Source organism: Anticarsia gemmatalis, chromosome 12 (genome assembly GCF_050436995.1).
Source record: "Anticarsia gemmatalis isolate Benzon Research Colony breed Stoneville strain chromosome 12, ilAntGemm2 primary, whole genome shotgun sequence".
Lineage (NCBI taxonomy): Eukaryota > Metazoa > Arthropoda > Insecta > Lepidoptera > Erebidae > Anticarsia > Anticarsia gemmatalis.
The window spans coordinates 4,758,018-4,778,753 of NC_134756.1; the positions used below are offsets into that span (position 1 = coordinate 4,758,018).

The 20,736-nt window shown below is 36.1% G+C and overlaps 5 protein-coding genes across 6 annotated transcripts in view; all 5 read right to left on the reverse strand.

Moving 5' to 3' along the window:
- LOC142977294 (transmembrane protein 151B-like) overlaps positions 1–20,736 on the reverse strand; it is a 94,256-nt gene that overhangs the window by 24,231 nt on the left and 49,289 nt on the right. The window lies entirely within an intron of this gene.
- LOC142977249 (cytochrome P450 6B5-like) lies at positions 933–2,565 on the reverse strand. Its single transcript, XM_076121024.1, has one exon. The coding sequence runs from the start codon at positions 2,547–2,549 to the stop codon at positions 1,056–1,058; it is 1,494 nt and encodes a 497-aa protein (XP_075977139.1). The 5' UTR covers positions 2,550–2,565; the 3' UTR covers positions 933–1,055.
- Positions 7,587–9,579, reverse strand: LOC142977150 (putative cytochrome P450 6a13). Its single transcript, XM_076120889.1, has 2 exons — positions 8,005–9,579; positions 7,587–7,754 (listed from the first exon to the last, which is right to left on the reverse strand). Exon 1 carries the CDS (start codon positions 9,551–9,553, stop codon positions 8,060–8,062), a length of 1,494 nt encoding a protein of 497 aa, XP_075977004.1. The 5' UTR covers positions 9,554–9,579; the 3' UTR covers positions 7,587–7,754; positions 8,005–8,059.
- Positions 12,607–14,270, reverse strand: LOC142977026 (cytochrome P450 6B7-like). Its single transcript, XM_076120696.1, has one exon. It carries the CDS (start codon positions 14,258–14,260, stop codon positions 12,764–12,766), a length of 1,497 nt encoding a protein of 498 aa, XP_075976811.1. The 5' UTR covers positions 14,261–14,270; the 3' UTR covers positions 12,607–12,763.
- Positions 16,438–17,958, reverse strand: LOC142977044 (cytochrome P450 6B5-like). Its single transcript, XM_076120723.1, has one exon. It carries the CDS (start codon positions 17,956–17,958, stop codon positions 16,465–16,467), a length of 1,494 nt encoding a protein of 497 aa, XP_075976838.1. The 3' UTR covers positions 16,438–16,464.

Genomic DNA, 20,736 nt, shown 5'->3' on the forward strand with positions numbered 1-20,736 from the left:
ACAATTGCCACATAATACATCAGGTACTGAGATTTTAAGAAGTTAATATAACTTTTTAAAATATCTCGATGCTGTGGAATATTACAGCAAGCAGTAACAGTGACAAGAGTGATATGAAATATTTTTTTAACGAAATATTACTAGGCGCTATTGATAAAATGAAACTCATAATTTGGTTAAAGCTTTAGGCGTACTACATTTCGTTACAAAGGTGTTCAATAACTATCATGTGTATAAATCAATATTTGGTTTTGGTACTTTCGCAAATAAATAAGCCTTTAATTAGTAAGTCTACAACATTTTAATTTTATTTTCAAACGAAGAGCAGAAATAAGTGAAAATTTGTTGAGAATTAGCCGACTTTTTGTTCTTTTTCGTTGAGAAGGCGCCCTGTGAAGACTTCTTCGATTTTAAATTTGTGACAAGCAAGTAGATAATACAATTAGACAAGTATCTATCTGTGACAGAAATGATGGAATGACCGTTAGTCATCAACGAAATGAACGTAACTAATTACGACCATTGAAGGGATTTTCGACTAGCGAGAAACCTTTTCACACTACACAGTGGTTCTGCGGCACACTAGCAGCACCGAGCCGCGTTTACTCCCTGCTACTTATAGTAACTGACTTGAACGACCTCTTATATCTTTAGAATACTAACATTCAAAAGAAAGATAAATGCTAATGAAATATTTAAAAGTAAAGTATTACTATCTGTCCAACTAATAAACGTTGTATACGCTCTGTTAGTTATACAGTGTTTTATGAATTACAATTAATGTTGAAGCTGTATAAGAGAGCAATGTACAAAACACTGTATAAACAATTAGAGCTTCTACGACCTTGATCAGTAAAACACTAATTGTTCGTAAAGGGTAACAGAAGTTAATGTTTTTAAAAAAATAATTAGACAAAATAATATTAGCCTATTATTTATTTATTAAACAATTATATTGCCTTTAATCACACATTTTGTTTAATTCCAATTTTATTTGCATGTTCAGTTACATTGTAAATCTCTTCAATGATACATGCCGTAGTATTTACTACTACTTACTTAACATTTCTGGGAATAATCAGAACATCGGCACTAACTGGTCTAACATTTACAAAGTGCTGTTTGAATTTAGTCGCCGTTTTCAATTCCTTTGTTTTAACAGTAAAGTGACGCAACACATGCACTAGGCCAGCTGCCATCTGTAACTTCGCGTATCTCTCACCAATACACATTCTATTACCGAGTCCAAAAGGCATATAAAACTTATCACTATGCTTGTTACCTTTCGCAAATCTCTCAGGATTGAACACGTGTGGTTCTGGATATACATCTGGATCATGATGAATGTCGTATATTGGAGTAAACACAGTTGTTCCGCTGTCTACTTTAATATTACCTACTGGTAGCACTGTATCCTTGACGCATTTCCTACTCAAAAATCCAATGGGTGGGTTAATTCTCATTGCTTCACTGAGCACTTTGTCTGTATATTCCATACCGTTGATCACATCATACGTTATGTTGCCGTTATGCTTCTCAAAGTTTTCATCTATTTCCCGATGCAGTTTCTCTAATATATCTGGATTACGCCCAAGTTCCATAAATGCACTGAAAATAACTGTAGCCACGGGTTCAACTCCGGCTGCTAAGAAAAACATCGCTTGAGCCGTCAGTATTTCATAAGTAGGCTCTATCTCGGTGCCACTTGTAGGATCTTTCATGGTGCCATTCTTCTGTATATTAAGACATAGGTCAGCAAAATCATGTCTATTCACATTTTCCTTTTTTCTTTGTTGTATGACATCCATCATAGCTTTGATCATAAAATCTTCGTAATCCTTAAATAAAGTAAGTCCCAAAAATTTTGCGAATTTTGGAGTCGTGGTTATCAATGCCAACGCTAGGTTGCGCTTGAAATTCCCCCCGGATAAGTTTTTGGCAACTTTAAGGAAAGGTGAGTCAAATATGGATTCTGTACCAATACCAAATATGGCTCCACACACAGCGGCATTACAGAATGTCAACAGTGTCTCGAAGCAGTCACCTTCCCAGAGTTTAGGATGTTCCTTCAAGTAAGTCACGAAGTCTTGTGCACTTTTGTCCATGATGTAGTACATGTTCTTCAACTTGGCTGAAGTAAACAAAGGAGTCATGTTCTGACGCATCAGCTTCCACCTGGGTCCATTCATGAAAAGAATATTATCAGCTAACCGGTCAGATTCGGTAATGTCGATTCCTCTGTGGTAAAAGGAGTTAAAATCTGTTTGTAGGATATGCTGTACATTTTCCGGGTCTATAACAAATAAGGAAGGTGTCAGTACAGCTCCAACGCCAACTGCTGGTTCTCCCTTGTATTGCTTGTACAAGTCTCCAAATACTTCGAACAATGCGCTGTTTTGCGTGAAGAAATCCCAAAAAATGCCAGTCACTTTATTCTTGCTGTAGAATTTAACACCGCGGTTTTTCCAGTAACGTTCATTGTTTTTGCCAATGAAGTATACATAAAGCAAGACAGTTATTGAAATTACTAGAGTGATGAGCAAAAACATCGTGTTCGCGGTTAGAGCGTTACGCTTTGAGTGATCTTGTGAACTGTTGGACCCTTTATTTATATTGACTGTTATCTGTTCAAATGTATTATTTTTAAATGATGATGTTATTTTTAGACGATGAAAATCTTAGGATTCAGCATTAATGGGCATTTAAATATATGAGTTATGTTCACTTGCGATAAGAACATTTTTTGCTGAGTGTGATAATGATAGTTAGTTATAATCTTAGCAGCATCACCTTGCTTTGCCATTCAATTACTATTTGATATTAATGTAAAGATTAATTCATATATCATAGAACGTAGATAGTTTTTATTTAGTGTGAAGCTTTAGTTTTTTTTTTATTATATTTTAGTTTTATTTAGTCTTGCACTCAGTAAGAAAACTTGATGGATAAAGTATGGGTATATTATTTTAGTTGTGGTTTATTACATCCAGACCGAACCAGCTAAGTGAAAGGAGATCATCCATTGCGGGCCTTTTTTAAAAGTGCCGGCTTACAAAAATAATGGCATATATCGATAGAAATAGCCATTTGAAGCAATAGTTAGTATGGCACAAAACCTGTAGGATCACTTTCAACCGAGTTATACAAGTTTGAAGATTCATCATTTTCAAACTATTTTTCATTTTTTAAAGTGCTGTAATACATAAAATAATTATTGATATTGCTAGAATTAACTACCTGTAGCAATTGTCATTGTAAAGCGACCACTTTGAAGTTTATTTAAGGACGAAGCACACGTTTCAACTCGGAAAGGGGTTGTCGCCGTATCAACTCGAGCTGTTCATCAGTATCATTTGTATGAAACTCCCTGCTGTAACGCACACTTATCGGAATCGTGACTTAAACTTCCGTCTCGGTGGTCGACCTCCAGTTTCCACGCTTACGAAACTCCACACCCTGGCTTACGGCTCTTCGTCAACTCCTCTCTAGCTGCCTAAGTTGCTTCTCGGAAGGTACTTTGCTTTATTGAAAGAACCAATGCCCCTGAAAAACATATCAACTTAGGAGCGCCTCCTCACCGTATCATACCCACGTAAGGTGGGTTGATTCAGTACGGTCGACTCGGCTACACCCAGGCGACGCAGTGCTCTTAGCTCGCTCATCGCCGATTGACGGCTAAGCGGTACTAGATATGTGTTGGTGGGCACCGATTTGTCGCTACGAGCCAGCGGCAAGGCCATGGTATGGGACACTTCGGCCGAGAGGGTAATGGTCACATTCTAACAGGAGGTGATTCCCTCGCCACCCCAATGCCACGCCATCGGACAAGTCGCTGCCGACTGACGCAAAGTCAGCGTATCCCTTAGCGAGGACCTAAGGAATCATACCCTCGGGTGTGTGCTGGGTGAAACCATCATCTAGGTAAGAGGTCGTCTAGAAGGTTGCCGTTTGGCTGTCGTGTCCGACTCAACGGCATGCGGGACAATCTTTTCTTTCATGTGGCGGTTTAGTGGGTATGGCCGCACGGAAGTTGCACATAGCCCCGCATTCCAACTTTGGTGCAGGTGTATGCATAATGCACATACGCACCACTCCCTGGTTCGTAAGATCGTCGCGAGGCGAGGCGAATCTGGATGATCTCCTTTTCTACTTTTAGTTTTATGTAAAAAGCATGTTAGAAATCAATAAATAAACCATAAAGACAAATAATGCGAGCTGTTTTCCGAGACTTTATTTAAAAAAAATCCTGTGAATTCATGGTTTGGCTATGACAAACTTTTGTTTGCATTCAAATTCGATGTTTTGTAAATTTTTAATCTTAGGTACTCTCCCATAACTTACCTCAACTATTATTTTGTAAATATAGTCTTTTTCGCAACAAAATTAAGGTTTCTTCCTATCGGTTTTGTAATTTTGGAATCTAATCATTATAAACAAACAAACAAAAAAAGCATTAGCTGTATGTATACCACATAAACATATGTATGTAGATACTCTGTTATTTTATAAAATCATGGTTTGCATCACCAAATACCTATGTTTTTCAACAATCTCAATCATAATACGAATAAGACACTTATGTTTGGGTGAATATTGCCTAAAATACAAAATCTTTTGCCAACAACATTATCTTCTCTGATAACCAATCGTAACTTAATTAATCATATCTAGTATACATTAGTGTCGGTCATTCTGTAATGCCATCAATTGTGTAGGTCCTCAATCTATTTGTGAACCATGCGACGAATATTCCTGTCGTTTTCACGGTCAATATATTATTACTAAAAGAAATAAAAAAAATTACAATCATTTAGAAAAAAAGGTTTATTACTTTTAGGTGTAGTTGATAAACTAGGTAAGTGTTAATGATCATTTATTTACAATATATTTTTATTTAATAAAAGTGCGTGAATTAATAAATCTATTTCATTCTAGCGGGCAGGCCCGACGCTGTCCGGTTATAGGACAATTTTATCTCGTTAAATCTATTCTTATGGGAATTTTGATCCCAGCGATACTATAAAAACCTTGTCCCGACAGTTACGAACATATAAAGAAAATAATGACCCAATTTAATTTAGTTGGTTAAAAGTTATATATTACTATTATGTCAGTCATTATTATTTATATAAGACTTATTGCACAAGATGTTGCAATCAAAAGCGAAACATCGCAAATTTGTTATTATTATTTTGGAAAATTTTATATCTCCCTCTTTTGGAGGGGTAAACTGCACTCCACGCGGGTTTAAGCCAAGCGCGGCATGCTAAATCTATACTAATACATATTTTATAATATAATATAGCTGAAGAGTCTGTTTGTTTGTTTGAACGCGCTAATCTCAGGAACTACTGGTCCGATTTGAAAAGTTCTTTTAGTGTTAGTTAGCCCATTTATCGAGGAAGGCTATAGGCTATATAAAATTACGCTACGGCCATTAGGAGCGGAGTAGTATCGAAAAATGTTACAAAAACGGGGAAAATTTTGACCCAGTCTCTCTTAAGTGACGCAAGCGAAGTTGCGCGGGTCAGCTAGTCGAAAATATAGATGATGATGTGAGAAATTTACGTGTGATGCGACAGGTGTTGATGATAGTGGCTTTTTGTAGCAAGTGTAGAGAGTGTGTGGGCATGTGGAGGATATTAAGGCTTTGCGTAAAGGTTTTTGGTATGATTCCAGTTGATGATAAGACGATAGGGACTATGTGGACTGTGACTGACTCGCCACTAGGTTTTGAATTCGATTGCAAGATCCTGGTATTTTGATAGCTTGTCGGATATTGTTGACTGTATGTTGTGGGTATCGGAAACTACTTCTTCTGTTTATCGTATGGTTAGTGGTCAACCTAGTATCAAAGTTGTTCAAGCCGCCCGAGGGGCCTTTGACATGGCTTAACGACTGCTATCTTAGAAGACAACAGCCGGGACCGACTTTTTACGTGCCCTCCGAAGCACGGAGACGCCCAGCTCAAATACCACTATGCGGTCACCCATCTATAGAATGACCGCGCCAGGGGTTTCTTAACCCACAGATCGTTTACCAACGGGTGAGCGCAACTGGCTATGTATGTTGTGTGTGGGTATTGGAAACTACTTCTTATCGTATGGTTAGTGGTCAACCTAGTGTCAAAGTTGTTCAAGCCGCCCGAAGGCCTTTGACATGGCTTAACGACTGCTATCTTAGAAGACAACAGCCGGGACCGACTTTTTACGTGCCCTCCGAAGCACGGAGACGCCCAGCTCAAATACCACTATGCGGTCACCCATCTATAGAATGACCGCGCCAGGGGTTGCTTAACCCACAGATCGTTTACCGACCGGTGAGCGCAACTGGCTATGTATGTTGTGGGTATTGGAAACTACTTCTTATCGTATGGTTAGTGGTCAACCTAGTGTCAAAGTTGTTCAAGCCGCCCGAAGGCCTTTGACATGGCTTAACGACTGTTATCTTAGTAGACAAGAACCGGGACCGACATTTTAAGTGCCCTCAGAAGCACGGAGACACCAAGCTCAAATACCACTATGCGGTCACCTATCTATAAAATGACCGCGCCAACGGTTGCTTCACCCACAGATCGTTGTCAGACCGGTGAGCGCAACTGACTATGGGCGCCTCCTTGGGGACTACTATATCTATAATGTAAATGGTGTTAGTGGTTTAGTCGTGTAATGCGTATTATAATGAATTGTTTTTTCGGTTCTCTATTATGGTATTAGGCTTGTATTTATTGTAAGGGACTTTGCGGGATAAATTTGTACATATGGGCTAGATGTTGGTGGACTATTGCAGCGACTTGGTGATGGCGATGTTTGTAGTCGGACTGAACGAGGGATTTGCAGGAACCTGTTATGTGTTCTATTGTTTCTATTTATTAGCAGGCATGCAGTTGTATACAACTGATTCATGCCCGTATCCTGCTAATTCACTATGCTGTAATCATTCATTCAATAAATATTTGTTAAATTTTTTTGTGTCTTCAACTGAATAATGTGTGTACTAGTTTTACTTTTACTAATTAATAAGTAAACAGTTAATTAACTAACAAAATAACGGCAAGGAATTGGTATATCACATGTTACACAGCTGGATATTTCGATAATATGTAAATGTTGAATGAATAGGTAGTTAATATAGGTACTTTTTTAGAAGATTCATTTTTTGTTCATGGTGGTGGTGTGTAACGCTGTATAGAGTGGAAAAAAAAATAAACTACTAGCGGCACTTCTGTTTATAGGGCTAATAATTATAATTATTCATATTCTGCTAAGATTGATGATCCACAAATCATGTTTCGGTTCTGATCGTGCTTTGTGTGCGTTTTTGGTATGTTTGTAAAAGTCCCCGTGACACAAGAGCAATTCTTAACGCGGAAGTAATTGTCTTGTTAAAGAAAATATAAAGATATGTATTTGATTTATTCCTGCCCGCTGCCGCCAACCGCGCCGTCTATAGCGATAGGCTTGTCCGCTATTACACGGGACCAAAAAACTTCCAGAAAAATTCGCATTATGTAATATACATATCCAGTATCTAACCACAACATGAAGCATAAAAGGCGTGATGTTAAAATAAGTAAAAAAACAATCTTTGTATCACATGTTTATATATTTTTACATAATAAAAACTTGAACCAGACATAGAATGTAATCATCACAAGTTAGGTATACATTAACGAGAACGCAACATAAACAATGAAAGTGAACATCAACTCTTAAGATTTCTAAAACGTGATCGTCATATCTCTTTATAAATTATCTAGCTGACCCGCGCAACTTTGCTTGCGTCAGATAAGAGTGAATAGGTCAAAATTTTCCCCGTTTTTGTAACATTTTTTAGTGGTACTCTGCTGCTATTGGTCGTAACGTGATGATATATAGCCTATAACCTTCCTCGATAAATGGGCTATCTAACACTGAAATAATTTTTCAAATCGGACCAGTAGTTCCTGAGATTAGCGCGTTCAAACAAACAAACAAACTCTTCAGCTTTATAATATTAGTATAGATTATTTAAAATCATAATTCATTTTTATATTAAGAGTTACTCGTCAATAAATGACCTACTTAATATTTCTGGGAATTAACAGAACATCGGCACTAATTGGCCTAACATTTACAAAGTGAGATTTGAATTTAATCGCCGTTTTCAATTCCTTTGTTTTAACAGTAAAGTGACGCAACACATGCACTAGGCCAGCTGCCATCTGTAACTTCGCGTATCTCTCACCAATACACATTCTATTACCGAGTCCAAAAGGCATATAAAACTTATCACTATGCTTGTTACCTTTCGCAAATCTCTCAGGATTGAACACGTGTGGTTCTGGATATACATCTGGATCATGATGAATGTCGTATATTGGAGTAAACATATTTGTTCCGCTTTCTACTTTAATATTACCTACTGGTAGCACTGTATCCTTAACGCATTTCCTACTCAAAAATCCAATGGGTGGGTTAATTCTCATTGCTTCACTGAGCACTTTGTCTGTATATTCCATACCGTCGATCACATCATAAGTTATGTTGCCGTTATGCTTCTCAAAGTTTTCATCTATTTCCCGGTGCAATTGCTCTAATATATCTGGATTACGCCCAAGTTCCATAAATGCACTGAAAATAACTGTAGCCACTGGTTCAACGCCAGCTCCTAAGAAGAACATTGCTTGGGCTGTCAGTATTCCATAAGTAGGTTCTATCTCGGTGCCACTTGTAGGATCTTTCATAGTGCCGTTCTTTTGTATATTGATACACAGATCAGCAAAGTCATGTTTTTTCACATTTTCTTTTTTTCTATGTTGTATGACATTCGTCATAGCTCCGATCAAAAAATCTTCCACATCTCTAAACAAAGTAAGACCCAAAAACTTTGCTACTCTTGGAGCAGCACTCATTAACGTAAAAGTAAGGTTGCGCTTTAAAGACGGTGCGGTAACGCTTCTGGCAACGCCTAGAAAAGGTGAGTCAAATATGGATTCTGTGCCAATACCAAATATGGCTCCACACACAGCGGCATTACAGAATGTCATCAGTGTCTCGAAGCAGTCACCTTCCCAGAGTTTAGGATGTTCCTTCAAGTAAGTCACGAAGTCTTGTGCACTTTTGTCCATGATGTAATACATGTTCTTCAACTTGGCTGTAGTAAACAAAGGAGTCATACTCTGTCGCATCAGCTTCCACCTTGGTCCGTTCATGAATAGAATATTGTCAGCTAACTGGTCACCTTCGTTCGCTTCAATACCCCTGTGATGAAACGAGTTGAAATCTGATTGCAGGACATGCTGTACGTTTTGCGGGTCTAGTATAAACAACGCGGGTGTCGTTATGGATCCAATGCCAACTGCTGGTTCTCCCTTGTATTGTTTGTATAAGTCTCCAAATTTTTCAAACATAGCGCCCTGTTTAGTGAAGAATTCCCAAAAAACGCCTGTTACTTTATTCTTACTGTGAAACTTAACGCCGCGTTTCTTCCAGTAGCGTTCATTGTTGATACCGAGGAGATAAATAAGTATCAAGGAAGTTATTAAACCGATTAGAATGACGGACAAAAGCATTATGCGTTCTTGTTCGCGGTTCACGCGTCTCGTACTTAGTGGTCTCCTATTCGATGATATCTTTTATTTATAGTGACCGTTATCTATTACATAAACAAAAGATTATATGTTTATGTTATGTATGTTATTACTAATATTGTGATTCATCATGAGCGAGCATATCGACAAATTACTCTTATTCTTTGACGATAAGATTTTTTCTTAAAGATATGGTCATTAATTTTAGATATATAAGCTATGATGAAAATAAATGGAGGGAAATTACTTAAAATTTACTGGAAGGAAACATGTTTTTATTTCTAAAAATTAAAGTAACCGTATTCAAAGATTTTTAGTAAATGCTCTGAAAGCGCCTACACTAACTTTAAATGCTTTAAAATCCGTGTGAAATTAGAACCACCTAAGAATGTTATCATATTTATATCGATTATAAAGTGTTTGATATCGATTAAAAGATAAATCTATGTATTCTATGTAGTTACTTTATATTATCGAATATTTTTTTTCTTGGGTCGAAGTCGACGACGACAATATTTAATACACACAAATGTTTATGACTTTGTAAATATAGGGCTCGGTTTGTACATATCTTATTTAACACACATTAGGTTTGTAGTTTTAACAGAATAAAAAAATGTTGTTACTCGTTTTTAAAATAAATCCATAGCTTAATTGTTGGTTGCAACATACAGTACCATAAAGAAATACCGAGTCTTAATCAAATCATCAACTGAGATGAAAATTATAGTTGTATTTTTTATGTATGTAATAAGAGCCTAGTAAATCGAGAGCAAACATTTTCGAACTTAGATATACTATTTTGCTTTGCCTGTATGTTGTAAGTGTAAAAAATACAGCCTTAAACAATCGATACATCCACGATATGTCTAACGCCATGGCTTTGTCACTGGATATGTGTTCAATCCATTAATTTTCGCTAGATTTTCACGTCTAATGAAGTGATTATTACCCTAAAAGCTTTTACTATGTCATCACTGTAAAGGCTGTTGTGCGACCCACAAATAATTGTTTCGGGTGTGGTTGTACCTATTTTGTGTCTGTTGTTTGTATGTTTGTAAAAGTTCCCGCGACAAAAGAGCAATTATATTCTTAGTGCGGGAGTTGTCTTATGTGTACAAAATAAAATTTGTCCAAAACTACCATGAATTTTAAAGGAACAATGTGAGTAAATCATTCTGCATTCGGTTCTTGAAACCGGTTGTTCAAACTTCAATGTGTGTGTGTGTGTTGCTATACGAATTATTTAAGGTACGTGTCATCGACGTAAATAGTAAAAAAAATATCAATTTGCTACTTTTTCTAACAAATCTACTAGCTATTTATTTTGTTTAAGCTGTTAGTGGCCACTGCTAGACAGAGGCCTCTTCCATCAAAATTATCTCGCTTTCTCCGGCCATTGCTCCAGAAAATATTTATAATTTTCCAACTGTCTAATTATTGCATTAATATTAATATTTTAAGTTTATGATTTTCATACATAAAAATAATCAGCTTTTGTTTATAAAATTAGAACCACGCCACCTAATGCAAACTACTGTTTTTTTCAATAAATGTTTTTATTTTTTTAAGCCAATATAAGCATTATCTAGTTTTTATTTGTTGAAACCAGCTTAAAATTACTTGCGTACTTACTGGCTATGAATACGGACGTTTTGAGAACCTGAGATTCTGGTATATGTAATTTTTTTTTTTTGCAAAAGAGTCGAGATGTTTAGCAATTTTTTTAAAAAGGCACCTTGTCTGTGCCTGCGCAGGAAACATACCAATGCTTTTTCCAAGTCGAATGTGTATAGATATAATGTAAAACTCCGCAATACAACTTTGTGTAGCTGAGCGATATTTAAGTCGGTATGCTGAGTTAACAACCCGCACTTGACCAGTTTGGTGAATCCTTTTCTTATTCCGGGAGCAGGCCCATGCCCAGTAGTCAAACATTAACGGATTAGCGTATTTTGTTATTATTGGGTGCTCGGGCACCTTATGCCCCCAAACGGCTCATAGTCTCCAACTGAGCTTGTATATTTACACCGCTAGAGATATGGAACAACGACATACATGTTATTGCATACCTCTAGATTATGTACTCGGGAGAGAAATTAACTAATGTTAGTAACCTTGTAAAAAAGAGTCTGTAACTTTATACTTGTCGTAGAACTTAGCACAGTTTCTTTTAGTAGCACGATTCTCCACCAGCAACCGGCTAGCACGATCGAGATATTTTGAATGAAAATCCACTCAACGCCTCAAGCGGGCGCCGTAGGAACTATTTTCGCAGTATATTTTTGGAATTTCAAGTCCTCGATACTAGTTAATGCCGGCAACAGCTAATCGCGCTACAGTTACGTTCATTGTTATTTCAGTTCACAGTTCACTTGCGAGACGTCAAAAGTGTTTCTTAGTTTGTCGTATGCTCTATTATAAAAAAACATCGTAATGTTGCTAATTTTATGGATCAATTATATTAATATTTATCGTTGAGAAGTATTGATGGATTATTATATCGCCTTCGTCCTTTTTTTTGTTTTTTTTTTGGATATGCATCGATAATGTAATTTATACTACGAGTATAATCTTGTCGTAGCATTAGTGGTGCTCGTGGTGATCTGATACGTACATGGAACTGTACCCCGATTCTCTGCTACTATCAAGAATCGATAACCGGGTAGTTATCGAAAAAAAAATGTGTGAAAGTCTGAACGGCGCCTCTAGCGGACGTCGTAAAAACTAGTCTTGCAGTACATTTTAAATGTCAAACTCTCGATACTCGATTGTATAGAATCACGCTACTGTACTGTACAGATGCAATCAAGAAGGTAAATTACGTTTTCTTAACGTAAAAAAAAAAAAAAATGAAAAGATCGATCCTAATATATCGTTATTTCCATGCAATATGCTTCGTTAATTTGGCAAGTGACTAGGAATTGCTGTTCATGGAATTACAATACTATCCTGTATTGTAATTACATGAACTATACTATAATATCCTGAAGACAAAAATAAAATGTATCACCATTATTCACCATGGTCGCAAATAATATAAAATAAGTTTGTTAAGAATATTAGGGCAAAATTATTGGTTTCTATTGGTAGTGAAGTAGTGTGGGGTACCTCTTGTTCAGATTGAAAATGAAAAACAATATTAGTTTATGAATAAAATTTATAATACTTTAAAGTCCACAATTTGCACAATTATTTACTCGATCTTGGAAAGAATTCAACGTCAGCGCTGATGGGTCTGACGTTAAAGAAGTGATATTTGAATTTCATTCTAGTATTTAATTCTTTTGTTTTAATTGTAAAATGACGTAGCACATGTACAAGACCAGCTGCCATTTGTAATCTTGAGTATCTCGCTCCAATACACATTCTATTTCCCATTCCAAAAGGCATATAATGATCTTCAACAATCGTGTTACTGTTACGTGCGAATCTTTCAGGATCAAACACGTGTGGTTCCGGATATATCTCCGGGTCATGATGAATAGCGTAAATGGGAGTAAAGATGTTTGTTCCACTCTCAACTTTAACATTACCAACAGGTAGCACTGTATCCTTGACGCATTTTCGACTCAAAAATCCAAGAGGTGGGTTTATTCTCATTGCCTCACTAAGAACTTTGTCTACGTATTCCATGTTAGTAATCACATCATAAGTTATTTTGCCGTTATGTTTCTCAAAGTTTTCATCTATCTCCTGGTGTATTTTCTTTAACATATCAGGATTGCGTCCCAGTTCCATAAATGCAGTGAAGATGGCCGTGGCTACTGGTTCAACGCCAGCTGATAAGAAAGGTAACGCTTGAGCCGTCAGTACTTCATAGGTCGGTTTTATTTCAAGTCCACTTGTAGCATCTTTCATGATGCCATTTTTCTGAATATTTAAACATAAATCAGCATAATCGTGTTTTTTTACATTCTCTTTCTCTCTCTGCTGAATGACGTTCGTGATAGCTTTAATGAAGAAATCTTCAACGTCTTTAAATAACCCCAACCCTAAAAATCTGGCCAGTTTTGGGCTCATGTTCATAAATGCTAATGCAAAGTTAAACTTCCACGAAGGTTCTGAAACCGCTTTGGCAACATCAAGAAATGGTGAGTCAAATATAGATTCTGTACCAATACCGAATATAGCTCCACACACGGCAGCATTACAGAATGTTACCATGGTGTTGAAACAATCACCTTTCCAGAGTTCGGGATGTTCTTTTATGTAAATAACAAAGTCTTGAGCACTTTTGTCCATGATGTAGTACATGTTCTTTAACTTGGCTGAAGTAAACAAAGGAGTCATGCTCTGACGCAGCAGTCTCCATTTGGGTCCATTTGTGAACACTATATTATTAGCTAGTCGATCATCTTCGCTTGCATCTACACCTCTATGATAAAAAGAACTGAAATCCGTTTGTAGCACATGCTGCACATTCTTTGGATCAATGACAAATAGCGTAGGCGTCATCATGGATCCAATACCAAGTGCAGGCTCTCCTTTGTATTGTTTGTATAAATCTCCAAATCTTTCAAACAATGGGCCGCTCTGTGTCAGGAAGTCAAAGTACGGCCCCATCACTTTGTTCTTGCTGTAGAACTTAATACCACGTTTTTTCCAATATCGTTCATTGTTGTTACCCACGATATAAACAAATATCAAGGACAGTACTAAACCTGCTAAAATCACTGGTAAAAACATTGTGTGTTCGCGGTTTACCTGCTGCAACGGTAATGATCTTCGTTTCGTTGGTATCCTTCATTTATAGCACTGATATCGGCTGCAAACGCACTCTTATGTTATTGTTGGGTTTTTTGTGTCAAAATTTTTTACAGGTTCATCGTTAATCAGCATAAAAAAGTAACATTATTTGCTTCGATAGGATGATTTAATTGAATTTGTTTAGATATTATACGTGATGCTTTAATGCTATTATCATTTTTACTGTCTTCATTACATGATATATGTGATCTAAACACGATTAAAACCTACGATTAAGCCAGTCTTCACAATTTCTGTATAAATACAGCCAGCCAGAGTAATTTTTAATTTATTTTCTCTGTGTAGCTTCAGCGGTGCATGCAACTGCCGCACAGGGCCGCAGTTTTGAATCCGGCGTCAGGCCATTATTCCTGAGCTCTGTCAAGAAATGTTCAGAGAATTGCCTGGAATGATAAAATTAAGTGCCACGACTTCAATAGGTCTCGGTGCCTCATGGAGCATGTAAAAGAAAAAAGCCTTCGCTTCTGCGCCACAAGAAAATTTAAAAAATAAGATATATTTATTAAAAATCGTCTGTTAGGCGATACAAAGTTTATGCGGTCCCCTAATATTCAGTTATTATATAATTTGTGAAACGCATTGTACACATTTTTATGATGTATTAATACAATATCTATGTCTAAAATCATTATTTGTTTGGAAAACCAAACTCATTGTATTTCATGAACAAGTTAAATAATGTACAACTTACTGGTCAAGCATTATTGCGTCACACGCAGTAAATAGTCGTACTTGATACGTAATCTTAATAGATAATTTACCTATTAAATTGCCAGATGTTCATTGGTAGGTATGTCAATATGATGATATTATAAAACAGTTATCAAAATTAAAGAGTATAGCAAATTACTGATATAAGACGTCGTTTTTCCACGCTTGGAGACTAACCCTCTTATTCATAAACACACTATGAACCTATTTTAGTTAAAAAACTACTACGATATGTTTTCTCTTTTTCAATTCGCCAAGGAGTGAAAGAAACAAAACTCTTTATACGCCTTTTATAACTTAATTATTTTTATGAATAACAGGGTAAGGCTTTTTAGATAAAAGGGGCGGTTCTAACAGGGCTGGCTAATCTGCATCATGCGTTGGCGACATTTTGCATTCGACATATTGCACGTATTGCAGCAAAAGGAATGGGGAGAACCAGATTGCTTTTGGTCTACACCACAGTCCTAAAATATAATTGTCATTAATTTACTTACATTTTCGGACTAGTGTTAATCTGAAAATGAAATAATATAATAAAATGAAATAATATACGTTTTACATATAAGTTACACAATATATCCATCCATTATGTTTTAATTCTGGGCAGCATTTGCACCATTCTTTCACATATTAATGGTCACTGCCCTTTATTTATTATAGTTTTCGGAATAGCACGTAAAGGTAGGCTTATTGTAACTTCTATACCATACTATTTTTACTTATACTTACATTCATATTTTATAACAAATAAGCCCTTCAGGAAAATCGCACGCGCCGCTTAAATGAAGCTCTTTAAAAATAAAATGATACGAGCTGGTCCTTCTTGTAAAGTAATAACAAGTACAGTACAATGTACATAAATTGATAAGTTATTTTTAGCAAACAAGCTATGACGTAGAGGGACTTTGCTTAAAAAAATCCTGTGGCACATGACGTAATCGTCCATTATTCTAAGTCTAGATTTGATTATCTAAAATATTTTCGTGTATTTCAAAGTACCTGTACGTACGTATCTATACGAAGTAGTTAATTGGTACTTACTGGTCTTCTGAGGATACAATAGTCTTTACGAAACAAAAATTTATGCGATCTATTATGGTATCGTTTCTGGTTGTAAAATGTGTTCGTAGTTTAAACGTTTTTGAAAGTCTCCAAGAGTGATTAGAAGTGAAGGAGTTCTTTTTATAAAACAAATAGGATTAAAATCTAGTGAGTACAATAAAAATTAAGTAATTTACATTAAGAAGTCCACGCATGACCTAGATAACGCTGACACAGTGACCAAATCTTGTCACTCAGAGCAAAACAAATAATATAGGTACCTACGTGATCAGTTCAGTAAATAAATCATTACATATATTAATACTTTATTAATTACACAGTATACAGTCAGTGAAAATCGCATAATTCTATTTAACATTTCTGGGAATGAACTCAACATCGACGTCGATTGGCCTCACGTTTACAAAGTGAGTTTTGAATTTCATCTCCGTTTCTAATTGCTTTGTTTTAACTGTAAAGTGACGTAGCACATGTACCACACCAGCTGCCATCTGCAACCTTGAGTACCTCGCTCCAATACACATTCTGCTTCCCATTCCAAAAGGCATATAAAACTCATCACTTTGTTTGCTACCCTTCGCGAATCTCTCAGGATCGAATACGTGTGGATCTGGATATATATCTGGGTCATTATGTATTTGGTATATAGGAGTAAACATATTTGTTCCACTTTCCACTTTAATATTTCCCACAGGAAGCACAGTATCCTTGACACATCTCCTAGTCAGAAGTCCAATGGGAGGGTTCTTCCTCATTGCCTCGTTAATCACTTGGTCGGTGTACTCCATTTCATTAATAACGTCATATGATATAATGCCGTTATGCTTTTCGAAGTGTTCATCTATTTCTTTGTGTACTTTCTCCAGTATTTCTGGGTGGCGCCCGAGTTCTATGAACGTAGTGAAGATGACATTAGCTACTGGCTCTACGCCAGCTGCTAAGAAGAACATAGCTTGAGCAGACAGTATTCCGTATGTAGGTTCTAACTCGGTGCCGGTAGCAGGATCCTTCATGGTGCCATTCTTTTGTATATTTATGCATATGTCAGCGAAATCATGCCTTTTCACATTATCTTTCTTTCTTTGTTCCACTACATTCGTGACAGCTCCAATTAAGAAATCTTCATATTGTTTAAACAACGACAATCCCAAAAATTTGGATATTGTTGGGCTCATGCTCATCAGCGTAAAGGTTATATTAGATTTCAATGACGGCGCAGTGATCTTTTTGGCAACTTTAAGGAACGGTGAGTCGAAAATAGATTCAGTACCAATACCAAATATGGCTCCACACACAGCAGCATTACAAAATGTCATCAGTGTCTCGAAGCAGTCACCTTCCCAGAGTTTAGGATGTTCCTTCAAGTAAACTACGAAGTCTTGAGCACTTTTGTCCATGATGTAATACATGTTCTTCAACTTGGCTGAAGTAAACAAAGGAGTCATGCTCTGTCGCATCAGCTTCCATCTGGGTCCATTCATAAACATTATGTTGTCAGCTAACTGGTCACCATCGTTCATGTCAACACCTCTGTGATGAAAAGAGTTGAAGTCCGTTTGTAGCACGTGCTGTACATTCTTTGGATCTATGACGAATAATGCAGGTGTCATCATGGATCCAATACCAAGAGCTGGTTCTCCCTTGTATTGTTGGTACAACTCTCCGAGCCTTTCGAACATTGCGCCTTTTTGTGTAAAGTAATCCCAGAAGATTCCACTCACTTTATTCTTGCTGTGGAACTTAACTCCTCGTTTCTTCCAGTAGCGTTCATTGTTGTTCCCGATGAGGTATACAAATATTAAGGTCCCTATTAAACCTATTAACACCACGGACAAAAACATTGCGATGTGTCTTAATTTTTCGCGACTGAATGTTCATGATACTCTCCGTTTAGGGACAAGCTTTATATATACGTGCTATCTGTTAAAAAAACAAATACGTTGTATGGACGTTGAAGATTCGTCGTCATTAGATAAAGATTCATCATTAGTGAGCACAAAATAGGTATATTAATTAAACGCTTAAGAGATATATAGATACTGGACTGACCAAAGAGATAAGATAACTAAATTAAAATTTATTATCACTCGAAACGTCTGACGAAAGTATCAAAACTATTTTCCTCTTACTATATTCAACAATATATGTATATTATACGTTCACGGTATGGCACCGTTGTCCCTACAGTTAATAGTAACTGACCCATTCCACTACGCGGCGGGTTTGTTGATTCAATGCCTACGTTACAAACATTTGTGAAAACCATAAACTATAGAGATGTCGACCATTCTTAGGTAAGTGTCTAAGAACTTTTATAAAAACCCAAAATATTGAAAAATATGATTCTCTAGAAATTTTAGTTACAAGTTACAAGAGTTACAAGAGAGTGCAGTTAATCTGTCCCACTGCAGGGCAAGGGTCTCCTCCCAAACGAGGGGGAGGGGTTAGGCCTTGAGTCCACCACGCTGGCCAATTGCGGGTTGAGGACTTTGCATGCCCATAATAAATGTATTGAACAAATTTTAGGCATGCAAGATTTTCTCACGATGTTTTTCGGTAGAGCAAATCTATACTAATATTATAAAGCTGAAGAGTTTGTTTGTTTGTTTGTTTGAACGCGCTAATCTCAGGAACTACTGGTCCGATTTGAAAAATTCTTTCAGTGTTAGATAGCCTATTTATCGAGGAAAGCTATATAACATCACGCTACGATTATTAGGAGCGGAGTAGCAACGAAAAATGTTTCGAAAATTTTGACCCATTCTCTTCAGTGACGCAAGCAAAGTTGCGCGGGTCAGCTAGTGTTTTAATAAAAGTCATTATTTTTTAATTTTTACATTAGGTTAGTTAGGTATTTAGGTCAGCAACTATGGACATTTTTCACAGTGTCGCCCAAAGAGGTAACATTAGCTACGGTTTAGAAGTTTAGAATGACTCTATTATACCATACAATGACAACCCGTGCTCTTTGTTTCTTGACTTAAGAGCGATTAATTTCAATATTAAATATTAATTTTAAAAATTATGCCTCTTTTATGAGAACTATAGTTTTGTGACAATATTATATTTAAATACAATAAAACAAAAGTTTCCGGTATGGCATCCTTTTTAACTGTAGCTTGTGTATTTCTTTTATTAAAAAAATTGATTTTGAATAAAAAAAACCGCCTTCAAAGAACGAACACTAAGTAAGCAATCATTATTATATTTGACATTGCCAGCGTAACTGGCTTTTACCATAAGCATATTGCGGGCCGACGAGAATCATAAATTTATGACAAAATTGTATTATAAATATACTGTTTATATATATTGTAATTAATGAGGGCGGTTTTTTTATTAAAAATAATTTTATTCTTTGCTTTTGTGGTAAAATTATTTTTGCATGCGTGCCTTTAACAAAAAATTGTTTTAAGCCTTTGCCTTTTTAAAGCTTAAAACACTCCCTGGACTATGATTAGAAAAAAAAAACAGTAATATTCATTTTAATAATTAGTACGGCAAATGTATTTCTGATGAAACAAAAAACAGGTCCACGTTATATTAGCGCTGACGTTTACCGTATCAATTATTTCAAAGATAGACAAGATACAGGTACTATCAAAAAAATTTATATGAGTCATTAACATGTTTATCAAACATCGCGCTACAGTGCAATGAAGCGGTTTTCTCCTACATAATAATATTATCGACCACCAACAAACCGATTTTATATGAAATACTAATTAGCACCTGTAGCGTTTTTGGCATGAGTAATTTTCTCTACAACATTATAAATGCCCAAACGCTGACTGTAGAAAGTCGTGCAATAGGGCTCATGGTACTAATTAAAAAAAAAATTACAAGTCCTTTCGTTCTTTTTGGGTTGGGGTTTTCTATTAATAGTCAAAGTCTCGGGTTGCTTTCCAGGTCGGAAAAAGTGCTAGTGTTATTTTTCTAATTTATATTAGAATATTATCAATTTGTTCGAAGTTTGGTAACATGCTCGGTATTTGGCAATAGGCTCTCACCAATTACATGGGACATGCATTAGCATGTGCCTACACCTTCGGGTATAATGTCAATTAAGTATTTATGACTTTAATTTAATGATAAACAATATTGATTTAGTAATATTAATTTACTTAAAAAATATGTAACTTGACTGCTGTAATATTTTTTTTCTTTGCGCACAGAGGTACTTCGTGATAGGCACTTTGAAATGTATTTATTAAAGACAAAATATTTATAATTTCACGGCGTTTGACGACGACATAAAATGTTGCCATTTTATATACGTCATTGCAGGAAAGCCTTGACCGATTCTCATGAAATGTGAGCATATTGAGTAGGTCTGAGAACGGTCAACATATATTTTTCGGTAATATCGGTTGCCCACTAATAACACTTTTTTTTTTTATTTATATGGCAGGACAATATTTACCGAGTCAGCTAGTTATTTTATAAATATATGGAAATTAAATCTCGTATCTAAAATAAGGCGTACTTTACGATATTCTCATATAAAACGGCTTTTTATCAATTGCTCTACCATATTTCTCATTCCACATCTCTCGCTTATTCATCAAATCATTATACAGCTTCTAATGATTAATAAGAAGTATAATATAAGTTTTGGT

Excerpts from the sequence above, each read along its gene's own strand:
- LOC142977249 (XM_076121024.1), bottom strand. The coding sequence starts at position 2,549 with ATGTTTTTGCTCATCACTCTAGTAATTTCAATAACTGTCTTGCTTTAT.
- LOC142977150 (XM_076120889.1), bottom strand. The coding sequence starts at position 9,553 with ATGCTTTTGTCCGTCATTCTAATCGGTTTAATAACTTCCTTGATACTT.
- LOC142977026 (XM_076120696.1), bottom strand. The coding sequence starts at position 14,260 with ATGTTTTTACCAGTGATTTTAGCAGGTTTAGTACTGTCCTTGATATTT.
- LOC142977044 (XM_076120723.1), bottom strand. The coding sequence starts at position 17,958 with ATGTTTTTGTCCGTGGTGTTAATAGGTTTAATAGGGACCTTAATATTT.